Genomic DNA, 16,413 nt, shown 5'->3' with positions numbered 1-16,413 from the left:
CTGATAACACACCATGTGATAAAAATGATCAAACTGCTACTTACATAGAATTAAATGCAGCAAATTCCGACGATTTTTTATCAAAGTCTCGAAACGTATTATCCGCTGGAATGATACACAAAAACACTAAACAATCCATTTTCAGGTAAAGTGATCCCGTTAACACACCAAGGGTTTAAAGATAACAGTCAAAATAAAAGGAGTAGCGCATGTTTCTCGGCGCGAAATCGTAGTGTGAGACGTACACAGTAAATTCAAACCATACAATCGTAGTATATCGGCCAGTAGGAACGGAAATCCCCAATTTCTAAAAATAGCCAACAGCACGAGGTTGACACATTGAACTCTAGTGATAAAAACTAGGACGGCACGGAAAAGGGTTTACCTGAGATTGCTTCGTTTAAAACGTACAGGGATTATCAACAAAAAGATCAAATAAATTAAATAGTGATTTTTTAAAACGTTGTTCAATAATCATACATTGTAATGTTTCCCAGAGACTTGGAGTGATGAATATTCAGTTTTAAAAATGTTGACGGTTTTGGTTACTTTATTTTGCATAGAAAATTGATTAAAAGTACCAGTAAACGGAATTCGGGCGGGATTGTCATTTATATAAGAAAGAATTAATTACGGAAGAAACTTTATTTTTTACAAGTCAGGACGATATTTTATGGTTAAAATTTCAGGAGAAAAATTAAATCACTTGATAAAGACTTTTATTTATGTTTATGTTATGTTTGCCAGATGACAGTAGTAAGCAAGCTTTTGTAAAAATAGTATTTTTGATAGAATAACTGATTCACTTATACATGTAGAAAACAGCTGTAACGGTAATTGCTACTTAGCTTTGTTTGGTGATTATAATGCACGAACGTCACTGTTACCGGATTTTTGTTTCAAACGATAATGAATGCACATGAATAATTATAATGCTACCTGATGTTTAAATGTCTGTGATAATGTAATGGAAAGATTTTCCAAGATGCAGGTCATGTAAATAATAATGCATTCAATTATTAGAATTTTGTAAACAGTCAGGGTTACTATAGTAAATGGCAGAATTGGTAATGACATGCATATTGGTAAATATACATTTGTAAACAGTCGTGGTTGTAGCCTTATAGATTATGTACTATGCAAACCCGAAATGTTTTGTAATATAAAAGAGTTTGAGACTGACATGCCAAATATTTTGTCCGACCACAGTCTATTTTAAGTTGTACGTTTAGTTAGATACTCATAATAAAGTTTGAAAATGATGAAAAATACGTTGAGAGTGAGAATTATATAGATTTTAAATACGTGTGGAAAATGTTTAACAAAACTCAGTTTATCGAGAAGTTTTCGAGCAGGGATATTTCGTATTGCTTAGATGCATTGTCCAATGATATACTTTTGTGTTCTACAAATCAAGAGGGTTGATGAATATTTACAAAGTTTTCAAACTATTGTTGATAAAGTTGCATCTCCATTGTTTAAAAAGTCATTCGGAAACGTACGAAAATGAAAAGTAATGACTCATTTCAAAATAATAATATTTGGGATAATAACGAATGCTGTGAAAAGAAAGATGTATTTTAAATTTATTGAATAGATATAGAAGTAACCAAATGATGTCAACAAAAATTTAAAAATGGTGCAAGCACGGTCAATACAAAATACTTAAGAAAATGCCGGTAATAAATTTTTATAAAGAAAAAACATCAAACTTGTTAATGCAAGGGTTTTAAAAATGCACGCTATATTGGAATAGTTTGAAAGAAACTGCCGGTGTTAAAACGCAAATATACCTTTGTCATCTTTTGAATGTATTTTAAGTCAATAAAAATCCAGAAGATAGATTTTTTTACACCAGATGAAATGTGTTAAACTTTATAGAGCGTTATGAACACAATGAATTTAAAGTTATGTTTTTCAGAATTAAAAAGAACATATTTCTTTTGATGAAATAAAATAGGGCAATTTAAACAACTTAAGATTAATAAGACTGTGGGCCCAGATTATTTGTTAAATGAATTCTTTATTGCTGGTGGAAACTTTGTATTAATACCTGTTTTACATAAACTTTTTAATAGATTGTTCGATATAGGCTACTTTCCCGAGTCATGGTCTGAGGGTTACATTAAACCTTTACATAAAAAGGGAAACGTTAACAATGTGGATAATTATCGTGGAGTTACATTATTGAGTTGTTTAGGGGAAGGCTTTTACACATAACTTAATAACAGACTTAGAAATTTGGCTGAAGAATACAACGTGTATGTCCCGGGGCTCAGCTGGATTTCGCGCTCAAAATGAAAACCAAAAGATAATGATTTGTATTACATGGCTTAATAAACCATATGTTAAACCAAGGAAAACAAATTATATGCTTTATTTGTTGACTTTTCAAAAACTTTTGACTATGTAGTGAGAGAAAATTTATGGTATAAATTGATCAAGTTAGGTCTGAGAGGTAATATTTTAAACATTATGCAGCTATGTATCAAACAGTTAAGTCAAGAGTAAAGTAAAATGAATAAACTGAGTGAAGAGTTTTTCTTGTATGCTTGGCGTTAGACAAGGGAGTGTTTAATCTCCCTTTTTGTTTTCTTGTATTAATGATCTTGAAGAATATATATTTCAGAGTGGGCCACAAGGTATAGACGTTTACATGTTCAAAGTATATTTATTATTGTATGCAGATGAATTATAAAAATTTTTGGTAATTCCAGCCGAAGAATTGCAACAAAATATACATTTATTAGCAGATTATTGCAAAACCTGGGAAAATGAAAGTAAATACAACGAAAACAAAAGTAACGATTTTTAAAAGAGGTGGTACAGTACCTAGAAATCTTAAATTTTATTATGATGATCAGGAAGTAGAAATTGTAAATAGGTTTACTTATTTAGGGATTGTTTTTACCAGTGGTTTTGTTTGTTTTGTTTTTGGGTTTAACGCCGTTTTTCAACAGTATTTCAGTCATGTAACGGCGGGCAGTTAACCTAACCAGTATTCCTGGATTCTGTACCAGTACAAACCTGTTCTCCGCAAGTAACTGCCAACTTCCCCACATGAATCAGAGTACACTATCTGGGCAAGCTCAGAAAGCTATATTTAAGTTAAATAAGTATTTATACAAATTTACATACATTACTCCTAAGCATAAATTAGATTTATTTGATAAATTAGTAGCCCCTATTTTGAATTATGGAAGTGAAGTGTGTGGCTTCGCCAAAGATTTGTCCATTGAAAGAGTACATTTACATTTTTGTAAGAAATTACTTGGAGTTAAAAAGACCACACAAAATGATTTTGTTTATGGTGAATTAGGTCGAGTTAATTTTAAGACTTGTGCACTGTTACAATATCATAAAGTACTGGGTTAAAATATTGCAAACAAGTGAAAATAAATATGTCTCGTTAGTATATAGAATGCTAAAAAATGACCTAGACACTGCACCAAATAAGGTAAACTGGTGTTCTTTAGTGAAAAACTTGCTATGTACTCTTGGTTTTTATGTTGTATGGTTACAACAAAGTGTTGGTGATATTGGTATGTTTCTATCTGTAGTTAAACAAAGGTTACATGATCAGTTCAGACAAAATTGGCACGAGAGATTAGAAAACTCTAGTAGAGCATTATTTTACAGAAACATTTCAAATTTTAGGTTCCAGCCATACTTAGAATATTTTACAAACGATAGATTTTGTCAATCATTAGTGAGATTAAGAGTTTCTTCTCATAGATTACAAGTAGAAGCAGGGCGTTGGTCAAGACCAGCAGCTACACTATTAAATGAAAGATTATGTCATATTTGTAACGTCTTAGAAGACGAGTATCATTTTATAATAGAATGTGTAATATATAATGAACTTAGACGCACATATATACCATCGAAATATTGGAGAAGACCAAACATGTTTAAATTTGTAGACTTATTAAATAATGAAAACAAAATGATTGTAAGAAAGCTTGGAACATTCATATACAGTGCTTTTAAGAAACGCAATGAAGTGTTATATGGTAATCATTAATGTTATATTATGCAATGTTATAATACCCTGAAATATAAATGAATTTTCTAGAAAGGTCCTTGATAACAAAACCATAGTGCTGTGAATAAGAATATCAATATAAATAATGATTCTGATAATTTTGCACTTTTTGACTGTTTATTTTTCTCATATTGTATTTATATATATTCTTGCATGATGTAAGTACATGCAGTTCTATTCCAGCCAGTCACCTTTCTTTTTCGTTTCTTTTAAGATGACGCACAACTGGAATGTTATAGACATTTGATTGTGTTGTAAAATGTATAGTTATATGTACATGTATGAAAATGACATTGAAAGCTAGAGATTGCTTTCAACTTAATAGAACCTTCTCCATTGGGATAAACTATATAATTATGATATTTACTTACTTGTGTCATATGTATTCATAGTCAATATTTGTGTATTGCTGTTACTATTCACCATAAAAGTTTGTACTTGTATGCCTCATGGGTTTCTTAGCCTAATGGATTTATATGAAATAAAACTGTATTATTAATTGTTTGTTTAATTGCAAAGAATTTGGTCATTTTTAAAACAAATTTGAAACATGAAAGATAATCCTAACCTAATCACGCAGTAAATATCAAAAATATGTTTTAATGTAAAGTTTGGTTTAATTTCCAGGTATAAAGGTTTTACCTTAATAGAGAAATGCACATATAATAATATACATACATTTGTACATGAATTGATTGAAAACAATTTACAAATATTTTTAATTATGCATCTTGTATTTAAAAAAGGCAAAAATAAAAAAAAAACAAAACCAAAACAATCAAAAAAAAAAATATAAAAAAAAAAACCCTTTTAAACCCCAAAAAAAAAAAAAAAAAAAAACAAAAAAAAAAAACAAAAAAAAACAACACAACACAAAAAAAAAAAAAAAAAAACAAAAAAACAAAAAAAATAAAAAAACCAAAAAAACCCAAATCAAAAAAACAAAAAAAACAAACAAAAAACCAAAAAAAACCAAAAAAGAAAAAAACCAAAAAAAAAAACCCCCTTTTTTTCAAAACCCACAAAAGGAAAAACAAAAAAAGAAAAAAACAAAAAAACAAAAACAAAACCAACAAAAACCCCTTTCCAAAAACAAAAAAAAAAACCAAAAAAACCAAAACACAAAAAAAAACAAATCAAAAAAAAAAAAAAAACAAAAAAAAAAACTTTTTTAAAAAAAAAAAAAAAAAAAACCCCAAAAAAAAAAAAAAAATATTTTTAATGAAAAAGGTTTTTAAATTTTCCCAGGATAAAGGTTTTACCTTAATAAGAAATGCCATAAAAAAATCATACATTGTAAAAGAATTGATTAAAAAAACAAGTTACAAAATTTTATTTTAGCATCTTTGTATTTTGAAATTTTTTTTCTTGATGAAAAATTATTTTACCAAAAGAAAAATTACGAATTTTTGTGTTTTGTTGTTTTAAAATTTAAATAAAAACCGTATTTTTCAAACATAGTTCATAAAAATATTAGACAGTTTGAACTTTTAAATAATGATTTATTTTTTACGAAAAGATATTCCCTTTAAACACGGTAGATCGTACCCGATATTGCCTTTTAATGAAAAGGTTTTTTTTTCCGAAAACGGTTTTTTTTTTCGCAACAAGGTAATAAAACACCTATTTCCTATTGATTATATTTCTAAAAGAAAAGGCTTGTTTTTAATAACTAATACTGTTATTGCTTTCACAAGCGAAAAATTTAGTCAATCTTTAGGAAATGCAAAAAATTTGTATAAAAGGCTTTTTATCATCGATAAAGCGGGTCGGGGACACATTTTCCCCGGGTATCGCATTTTTGTTTTGTGATAAAAATTCTAAATCGTAGATTCACTAGTTACATACAAAAAAATGTCAAAATTTCAGCTTTGAAATGTTCAAATGCGGAAAAATGATATAAATACTCGATGGTGACGTGAAATTGCAAATTATGTCGAGTATTGCTTACAAGTTTTACTGTACTGTGTTTGTTTACTTTATCGCGATTTTTATAGAATAATCTACAAAATGACATACATTTTTTTCCCAAAGTAAAAAACAAAATTTTCTTTACCCCTGAAGATACGGGTTTTTTTACATTATTTTTATACTTTTATTTTGTTGTAATTCATGAATAAGCTCAAAAACGAAACCCTTTTCACAAGGCAACAGCGGGAAATTTTTGTTACGTTTTAGCTTGAAAATATATATAAATTTCTATTCTTCCATTAGCATTGATTTTAATTGATTTTACACAAATTATCTCAAAAACAGTTAAAGGTTTTTTTTGTAAAATTTTTGAAATTTTGGATGTCACAATACTTCTGTCAATATTAGCAGAAAGTCCAGCCCTACTAATAAATACTATATGTGTTTTTTTTTTTTCCTTTTGCAGATTCAACTTGTTTATGTGTGTTTAGGGCTGCGGACGAACGAATTTAAGCCATTGTTGTCATTTTGTTGAACACCACCAAAATGACGAGAAAATTATAGTCCCTAACGCCCAAAAAACGGCAAAAAAGTAAATTACAAATTGCAACAGACAAAAAACAGAAAAAAAAGCAGAAAACACTGTTTTTCAGAAAATATCAAATACTTGTTTCAAAAAGAACCCGTTCACAAAGAACCAATTTGCAACGAAAGAAATTTTGATTTGTACAAAGAAAAAAAAGGGTGATAGCCTGTTCATTGCGGCAGGGGAAATGTATGCCCCCCAACCCCCATCTGCAGAACCCCTTTTTTTACACATGCTACCTAAAAAAAACATAATCGAGACACATACCCATGACATGGAACTTTCATGAAACACGAGCAACCCATAGCCGGGTTTTTTCGGGGAGATTTTTTTACAGTCTAAGAAGAATTGACAAATAAGGGATGAAAAATACCCTTTTAAATCAGTTTAGTTGCAAGAATTTTTTTTTTTTTCGATTTTAAGTTTTCTATATTTCTTGACGTCGCAAAATGTTTTCATCGACAACGGGTTAATACGGGGTTTTTATGAAAAATACAAATTGTTTTGAAGAGCACTTATAAACCTTCCACTGATTTTTCAGTTAACAAATTTTTTGCATAACAAGACCGCGTTTTTGACGCTAAATTTAAAAAGGGAAAAGGGGAAAACAAGACAAAGTACTTATTTACATTAAAAGAAGCAGCTAGTTACTGCATAAATGTGATAGTGTACATTACTTCCACTAAGATTTGGCATTGATACGAAAAGTTCCGTTTTGACAGATTTTTTTACCACCAAATAATATTGAAAAGTAATGTTTTTTTTTGATAAAAATAAAAAACATGTACATTGAAATATTTATTAAACAACTTGAAAACAAACACAAATTCAAAAAAATACAAAGAAATAAAAGATGGGGGAAGAACTCATAAATTTTTTTTTTCGTTTTTAACCTTTCCACCAATATACTTGTAATGTATTTAAAAAAATAAGTTATTAAGTTGGGAAAAAAATATATGTTTAAACCCAAAAAATCTAAAAAATTGACATTCAAAAGTTTGTAACATGAAAAAAAAACGAAATGCCCAAGTGATTCCCGACTTTTTTTATAGTTCGAAGTTGACCTTGAAAAAATATACATTTTGGGCAAAAGGAAAAATTGGTCACTAAAATGAAACAATTTTTGCATAGAAAGACATTAACTTGCAAAGAAGGTGCAAAAAACTTTCAAGAATAACACATGGCACATTCCTCCTAATTTAAACAAATTGCTCATGCAATGACTCCCATTTTGTTTCGAAGAAGCAAGTGGTAGCAATTACCTTTCTGACAAAGCATTTTAAACCAATATAAATCTTGATTATATTTTTTAGAAAATTTAAAAGAAAAGTTCGAAAATTTTTCGTTTAAAAGTGTCTAGGGTTATTGAGGAGGGAAAAACTTTTAAAAATTTTAAGCCCCTACCAATTTACCTTGAACTATTGACACCATAAACATAAAGGTCGTCAAATTTACCAAGGTTTAGGGCTCTTTTGTAGTATGAAAGCAAAGGATAACATATTTTCATGTTTGCCTTCTTTTAAAGTGAACCTTTTCCACACTTGTCATCATATCCTGGTTCCCTTAAAATAAAAATTAAATTCCACGGGTAACTTTTGGCTGGGGGCTTTACCGGGGACGACTTCTTTAGACAGTTTCCGGGGGATTTGGGATATCGCTGTAATGTAAGTTTTTAATAACAGTGTTCAAACTGGTGCTTGTTTTTTTCGCTGTGAATCTAACTTCATCTGCAAAAAAAAAAGACATTTTCCCTCATTTAGGCCCAAAGGGAATTTCATGCCCGTCATCTTTGACCATAAATGCTGAAAACATGCACCCTTTTTTCAATATCAATACTCATACAACCAAAATGCAAAACACAGTACAAATTTACTTTTTAAAAATCAATCCAGACCCCATCGACCTCATTATCACCGATTTCCCTAATTTGAACATTTGCAAACTAAATTTTCACATTTTTTCTTTGTATTGATAAATAGAACTACGATTTAGATTTTCCCACAAAGCAAATAGGGTTTTGGATCGGGGCAAAATTTTTAAAGGGGAAAAGCATTTTTCAAATGATAAACTTTTTTTTATTTTAAACAAAAAATTTTAGCATCCTACTTTAAAATTGACCCATTTTTTCGCTTGTGAAAGCAAAACATAGTATTAGTTTTGAAAAAAATGTCTTTTTTTTCTGTAAGTTAATACAATAGTAAATCGGATTTTACTTTCCTTTTGACGAAAAATAATCACTTTTTCGGAAAATACCTTATCACTTTTTGGCAATATCCGGTTACGCATCCCCCACCTGTTAAAAGATACAAAAAAAACTTTTAAAAAAATTTTTTGCATACGACACTAAATAGCCTGAGCACCTATGAAAAAATGGTTCGCAAAATGGCGGATTCAAAAAAATTCCATTTTTTTTTTCTGTAAGAAGGATTTTTTCCTTAAATATTGCATAAAATTTTTTTGAAATCATAATGCATGCCTATACTTGACAACTGTAGCATTTGCATGTTAAAAAGACCCAAACGATTTTAAAATTGAAAATTTTTTCAACCCCCTACCCCAAATTGTGATTGTCTTTCATGAAAAATTACGGTTTGGGCCCGTTTTACCAGAAATATTTTTTTTCATCAAACATGACCCCTACTTTTCTTTGGATATTTTTACAGTATTAATGTTGATCTACAAGAAAATGTAAGCTAAAGAAATTTAAAATGGGTCTAGGTGTGTATTGCAGCATTGTGAAAACTTGTCATTTTATATAGAATATATAGTGGTGGCTATTTAGTGTGTTATAACCTTTAATGTCTAAGAAATACGCTTGTTCAGTGTGTCTGGAAAATTGTAAAACGGGTTGTATTTACTGTGAGGTAAGAATTTTCGTTTTAATGTTTTGAATTGTTGTTTGATTGTTGTTTGATTGTGGTAATATATTACATTCAAATAAGAAAATTAGCATAATTGGATTTATACATTAATTGTCGTTTATTGACTTATTGACTTATTAGTTTAATTCTAACTCCCTGTGCTCCATATCATATTTTTTTTTTGTATTTGCTATAGACATTGTGTTAACACGCTTTATGCAATAAATCGAAATTGAATTTAATTTACAGGTATGTGTATATTAGTAAAATTGATATACAATGTCTTTTCAACTACCGATAGCTGCGAAAATATCACGAAATGGAATTTAAACCACACAGTTGTAGTTTATATTATACCATGTATTTGTATATCATGTTATACCATGTAATTTTCATGTGTATATAAAAGGCGTGTTCGTCTAGTGACAAACGCTTTTCCGATTTTCATTAGTAAGAATTAGTAAAAATAATTCGCAAGTTATACGTGCCTTAACTAACAAATGAATATCTATGATGATATATTTCGTTATTTCGTTGCACATATTAAGAGACAAAAATTAACTAAATTCAACTTTTTTTTATTTCAACCCTGGTACATTTACGCTACGCTCGTGACAAAATTGGTTTTCCAAAATGATTGCTTAAAGTAATTATGTTAATTTCACGTATTTATCTTTATAGTTCTAGCTAAAAGATAAGACTGATTAATTTTCCTGGCTTTATTAAATTCCACCCACTAACAAATTAAATTGACCGCTGTTTAATAAGCTCCTCCCTCGACTTTTTTATCCAATAGCAAGCGAGCGCCACTTTCTAAACAAGAACTACGTATGCAAGTTATGGAAGTGTACAATAAAACGTTTTAGTCCATGTTTTTAAATTCCTGCCGTTTATTCATTATTTAAGATTTTTCTATTCTGTTTTTTATATTTTCCGTCCAAAAGTCTGAATATTATGCCCATAGTTTGTAAGCCTTAAGGGCATATAGCAATTTGCTGTCTCTATTTAGTAGGTTTAATCTAGATGTTAGAACGAAATTATCACTTTTTGATACAATGGTTGCACCTATTCTATTGTATGCGTCTGATATTTGGGGAATATACGATTTTAAAGAAATAGATAAAATTCATTTACGATTTTGTAAATATGTCTTAGGTGTGCGTAATCAAACCCAAAACTTGGCTGTTTTTCGAGAACTTGGTCGTTTTCTATTGTCTGTTATCATGAAAGAGAGGGCTTAAAAATATTGGATAAAAATCATGAAAAACCAAGATATGCCTATGTATAGACTATCTGTTGAACAATGCAATAGCCGAAATGTAAATTCATGATCTCATAAAATTAAATCTTTGTTAGATGATTTAGGCTTTAGTGATGTCTTTTTGAATTTTGATTCAAATTGTAACTATTATAATATGTTTAAACAACGGTTACGCGATCAGTATATACAAATGCGTCGATTCAAAATATATCAAAATTGGAATATTATAGAAAATTTAAAGTAGAATTCTGTTATGAGAAATATTTGGATATATTGCAAAGCAATTTATTGAGAAGGCAATACACAAGTTTTAGAACTGCATCGCATAGCCTGGAGATTGAGGTTGGACGTTATACTGGTATTGATAGACAACAGTGTGTCTGTAAAATGTGCTCAAGTCATTTTGTTGAGTCCGAATATCACTTCCTACTTTGTTGTAACAAGTATTCAAACATTAGACAGAAATATTTTATAAATACAGCCTGGCCGTCTGTACAGAAATTCATAAATATTATGTCATCTACTAATAAGAAAAGAGTGATTAAAAATGCTAAATATGTAAGCGAAGCTTTTAAATTACGGAAACAAACCCTTGAAGTTTTAACCGCTTCTTAGTTTTGTTTACTATGTTATCTTTTTGGATGATATGTTCCGCTTTATTTGTATGTTATAATTGTTTCTATATTTTATGTCAATATGTCTTGACCATATTTGTAATAGATTTTGTAAATGGTCAAAGGCATTTGTAATGCCGATTTGCCAATAAATGAAATGAAATGAAAATGTAATATCTATTTTCTTTTATAACGAAAGTAAGATTTAAGATCGTGCTGTATGAAATTTTTTGGGTATTTTCTTGTAAAATTGACCGTTTAACCATTTGAGTACATTTTTTGTCGATATGTTTTTTTTTTCGGTATGGAATTCAATCTATATTCTTTCTCGAGCGTTGGTGAAAATTGTAAACGAATATACTAATAAATAATGGCACTACACGCGTTTATTGTGTACGTGTACCAAAATTGATGATAAAAAAATTAACATGTATTATAATTTTGAAAAATCCACTTAAACTGTTTGTGCATACTTGTTCACGGGTTATTGGAAAATTTGTTTTATATTCATGTGTACAATCACAGATTTTGTCCGATCTGTTATTTTGCATGTATAAGGAACTAATTTCCCATTTTTTACAACATTACTTTTATTCACCCAAGTATTCAAAATACAATATGGGGATAAAGAAACAATATAAACATATAATACAATTGGGGATGGGGGGGTGGCGGAGGGAAACATTTATGAATAACGAAATGTCACATTGAACAACTGTCTTGATTAAGCTAGAAATATATTAAAGGAGTTCATCACAATATTTTATGCGTAAAGTTCAAGATTCGCCGCTGAAAGTACATAATTGTCGGATGTGCAGCGCACTCGCGCAAAAATATCGTTTCATTAATTGTAATGCATAAACAGTAACATCAGAGTGAAATTTTAAGTAAATAGTTGTTCGCAGTAGTTTTATTATGACATGTATAAATTGTTTCTTCCGGAAAAATACCTATTTTGAGTTTTTCATAAACTTTGAATATTGTAAAAAAGCACGGGTACGGGTCATTTTTATTTTTTATTTTAACTTGTCATACATCAGTCTATAAGTATGCAAAGTTATAGAAAATTCTGTCCGCTAGAAATAATTGTGAAAAACATCTTTAAGTTGGTTATTCACTTTGCAGAATAATCCTCTGCAAGTCGTACTACCATTTCTGGGCTGCGCCTTCGTATAACCACCCATCGTGTATAGATAAGGTTAAAGCTACGTTTTAATGTGAAGTATTTCTTGAATATATAATTAATATTACAGATTTGTCAGTCATGGCTGCACTACAGTTGTCAGAATATCGACAAAGCAGAGAGCAAAGACTGGACAGGTACACCGCTTGGTTATATCTGTATTGTTTGCCGAAGCTGCGACGACGGCTCATTTGACTTCCTTATGGGAACTGAAAGGCTGAAAAAGGTAAATGCATTAGTATAACGTTTAAGTTGGCACAAAATATACATTTTTGAAGGAGCATTTCAGTACGGAGGCGGCACTTCACAGTACCTGGGACTACTGTCTGTTTGTTAGATGTTATAACTTCTAAAGGTAGATATCGTCTTGACGATATAAAGGCGAGACTGTAAGAAGTACATCTTCCGTCTCTGAAATACAAGTTATGTTCAGTTGAAGGAGCATTTTGATACGGAGGCGGCACTTCACAGTACCTGGGACTAATGTCTGTTTGTTAGATGTTATGACTTCATATGTTAGATAACGTCGTATTGACTACAATGTACATCTTCTGCCTCTCCAAGTTACGTAAGCGCATGCTTCCATTTCAGATAATGATTGCAACGCCCTTGCTTTATTTCATTTATTCTGATGAAGATTTATTTTAGAAACAAAAGGCCCATTACATATATGTTAAACAACATATTTTCACACGTGATGTTATGCGCACTGTTGGCGTATACATGGGTATTACCGTAACTGACGTTTTTGCCGTTTTTAACGGGTTTGACGTTATTTTAGTTAAAGACGTTAATTAATTTCTTCCGTATGTTTACAAGATGGCACTACGTAATTGCTTACTCTTTATTAACAGGCAGCTAAACTGGGGCTGAAGATGCTGAAAATCGCCGTGAACAGAGAAACACTCTTCCTGAAATCACAGCCTGTTGAAAACACACTACATTCTGACTTCAGCAGCCACAAACAGGATCATGTAGCTAACATCTTCTTGAATCACTACCACGCCAATACAAAGGCTGCACTACGTAGTACAGGGGACGGCGACTGCCCTTTTAATGCAATATCAACCTGTCTTGTGGGCGATGAATCTATGAGTGTCGAGTTAAGGTTTAGGTGTTGTGTCGAGATGATCAATAACAAAAACAAAATTCTACGACATAAATTGTATCCAAGACTAGTGTTAATTTCCCCTGATTATGACAAGGATTATGTAGACTGTACTAAACCTGGTTCATATTCCTCAGTTTGACGAATGATTGCCGTGTCATTTCTACTCAACATGCAAATAGATTCAATGTAACCAAATGTAAATGGTAGCAAGCATATCGCCTTTCAGTCTCTGAACACTTCATTCAAAACGCCGTTCGCAGATCCAGAAAAAGGGCGAATAACCATTATGTGGACACACACGTCGGTACCAGACAGAAATGCTTTCGGGGAAAACGTCTCCAAACGTCAGAGAAAAGAGTGGACGCCAAATCATTTTGTACCTCTCGTTGGTGTTCCTAGACAGTCTGCTCGGCAAGAAGAAAGTATAACACCAGCTACCAATCATTCTTCAGCATCAAGCACACATTCTCTGTTCCGATCTCCAAACAGATTGAAGCATAAGTAACTGAAGATGTCCACATGCCTGAAACAGATGACGAAACGTGCTCAAAACACAATGAACATTCAAACAGTTACGAGAAAGTAGATACTTGTGAACCACACACAGGTGAAAAGGTCAGGGAAACTTACAATCATTATGACATTGATGACGAAATCCCACCGTCACCGCCATTGGAAAAGTATGTACGGAATGATTTATCGACCATAAATGAAGAACCTGAAAATGAGAAAATACAACTGTCAGAAGACAGCGTTAAAACAAACACCTCCTTCGAATCACTGAAATCAACACGACAGTTCCGGACAATGAACCTGAAGAATTCTCGTGTGGGCCTCTTGGGAACAAATTTATGGACCTTCATAACACTGACAATGTCTTCAAAGGACACTATGTGATACTGGAAGAAAGTCCATGTGGCACGAAGGACGGGACGTATTTTGTTGAAAACCGTAAAATAGGTAAAAAAATCCGAAATATGGGACGATTGTGGTGCATGGAAAAATGCGTCTACACCAATATCATTATTCATACTTATCAATAACAAACTTACTGCAATTGTGAAGAGACAAGGTCAATACTGTGTGGAAAGACAGATAAATAAGAAGCGCGAACATACCACTAGAACCACAACCAAGTGAGGACTCTATTTTGATTGTGCACAGACTATATCAGACACTTTCCGCCTCTCCAAGCGGGAAGAATCAATTTAAAAGAAGATGTACTTGGTTAGGGAGCAGCCCAGACTTTTGTCCTTCAGCACCAACAACAGTTGCTATCGTGGAATACATAGGTACATTCCCGCCGCGGCAACATCATGGTCGCACAAAAGACTTTGAACATAATATTCCGTATATAAGAACTAAACTGTTGAGCGCACAATGAATAGAAAGACAAATGATGACAATGAAAAACAAAGGAATGAAAATCAATTGAAAAACATTAAAGCGGGTTTAAACAGGGAATCTCGTGAGAATTGTCACACGCACAATTCAGCTGATCAAATAATATGTGTAGAAGAGATGACCAAAACTCATGAATTTGTTAATAGTGTTAAACATATTAGTGGAATTCATCATCCTGTAGTAACACTGTATACGGACCAACAGATAGAAGATATCAAACGTTTCTGTTGTAGAGATGGTGGTTGTGTGCTAATCATAGATAAGACGTTCAATCTTGGAGATTTCCATGTAACACCCACATGCTATAAAGACATTTCAGTGATAAGAAGAAAAACAAATGACCACCCGATATGTTTTGGCCATACTTTCATTCATACGAATTCGTCCACAAAAACATACTCGAGACCGAGATAGCTTCGCTAGTAATTGGTAGTGATGAGGAATATGCCTTCAAATCAGCCATTAAACGATGTTTTCCAGGCTGTACACACATTTTATACACGCGCCATCTGAAACAAAATATAAAAATATATGGAGGACCAGGTACGCTTTCCACAAAAAGAGAGACAGCAAATCATTGACGAAGTATTCGGAACAAACGGATTAGTGGAAAGCAGAGATATAGACACATACAATAAACGTGTTGAAAACATTCATACGAAAATTGAAGAATATGAAATGCATTCTTGTGGAAAATAATTTAGACCTTATTTTGACAAAGTTTTAAGTTTAATCAATGATCATGTAATCAAACCCGCTGAAAACAAAAAAAAAAATCCCTTCTAACTGGACCAACAATAAATCGAATCCATCTATATGGGATGTCGCTTTACTATTTTATATACATTTTACAGTACATCAGAAAAATCATTTTGTGATTTTGTGATATCATTAACTATCTTCTGATTTTAAGAAATGCATCAGAGGTCTTGTAATCAACAAATCCATTTTAGAACAAACTAAAATAATTATTGACTGTACTCATCTCTGTCAGGATTTAAAAATCAGTCACTCAAGGCTACATGTATTAGATAAAGTAGAATTCCAGTGTAGAAGACTTTTGTGCAACTTACATAGTGAGAGATATAGATATCGGACTGTAATTAAGAAATTAGAAAATTAGTAATAGCGGTACGCCTAAAGTGCGCAATGGTGCGCAATGGAGGTAAAGTGCGCAATGGACTCAATTTTTAAAAGAACGATTATTCATTTATATGGAAATGTCATTGGAATGGCAATTAAGTGATAATAAATAAAAAGGAAACACAAACATCAGATATTTTTACATTTTATTATATATATATAATATTTTATTATATATATATTTCTGTTGAATTTAATACATTTGAAACCAATTATTTCAATTATCATGTCACCAATTAAGAGTGCAAATACAAATATCTATATTTTACTCAGGTCAAGGTATTGACAACATGA

General features: G+C 31.2%; 1 protein-coding gene across 1 annotated transcript; it reads left to right on the top strand.

Moving 5' to 3' along the window:
* Positions 1-9,171: 9,171 nt before the first annotated feature.
* Positions 9,172-16,142, top strand: LOC123533482 (uncharacterized). The gene is made up of 3 exons (XM_053518250.1): positions 9,172-9,406; positions 12,532-12,687; positions 13,316-16,142. The coding sequence occupies exons 1-3, from the start codon at positions 9,341-9,343 to the stop codon at positions 13,709-13,711; spliced, it is 618 nt and encodes a 205-aa protein (XP_053374225.1). The 5' UTR covers positions 9,172-9,340; the 3' UTR covers positions 13,712-16,142.
* Positions 16,143-16,413: the final 271 nt, after the last annotated feature.

This window comes from Mercenaria mercenaria, chromosome 11 (genome assembly GCF_021730395.1).
Source record: "Mercenaria mercenaria strain notata chromosome 11, MADL_Memer_1, whole genome shotgun sequence".
NCBI classification, from domain to species: domain Eukaryota; kingdom Metazoa; phylum Mollusca; class Bivalvia; order Venerida; family Veneridae; genus Mercenaria; species Mercenaria mercenaria.
Note: the sequence above shows the minus strand (reverse complement) of the source record. Positions and strands in the feature narration are given on the sequence as shown.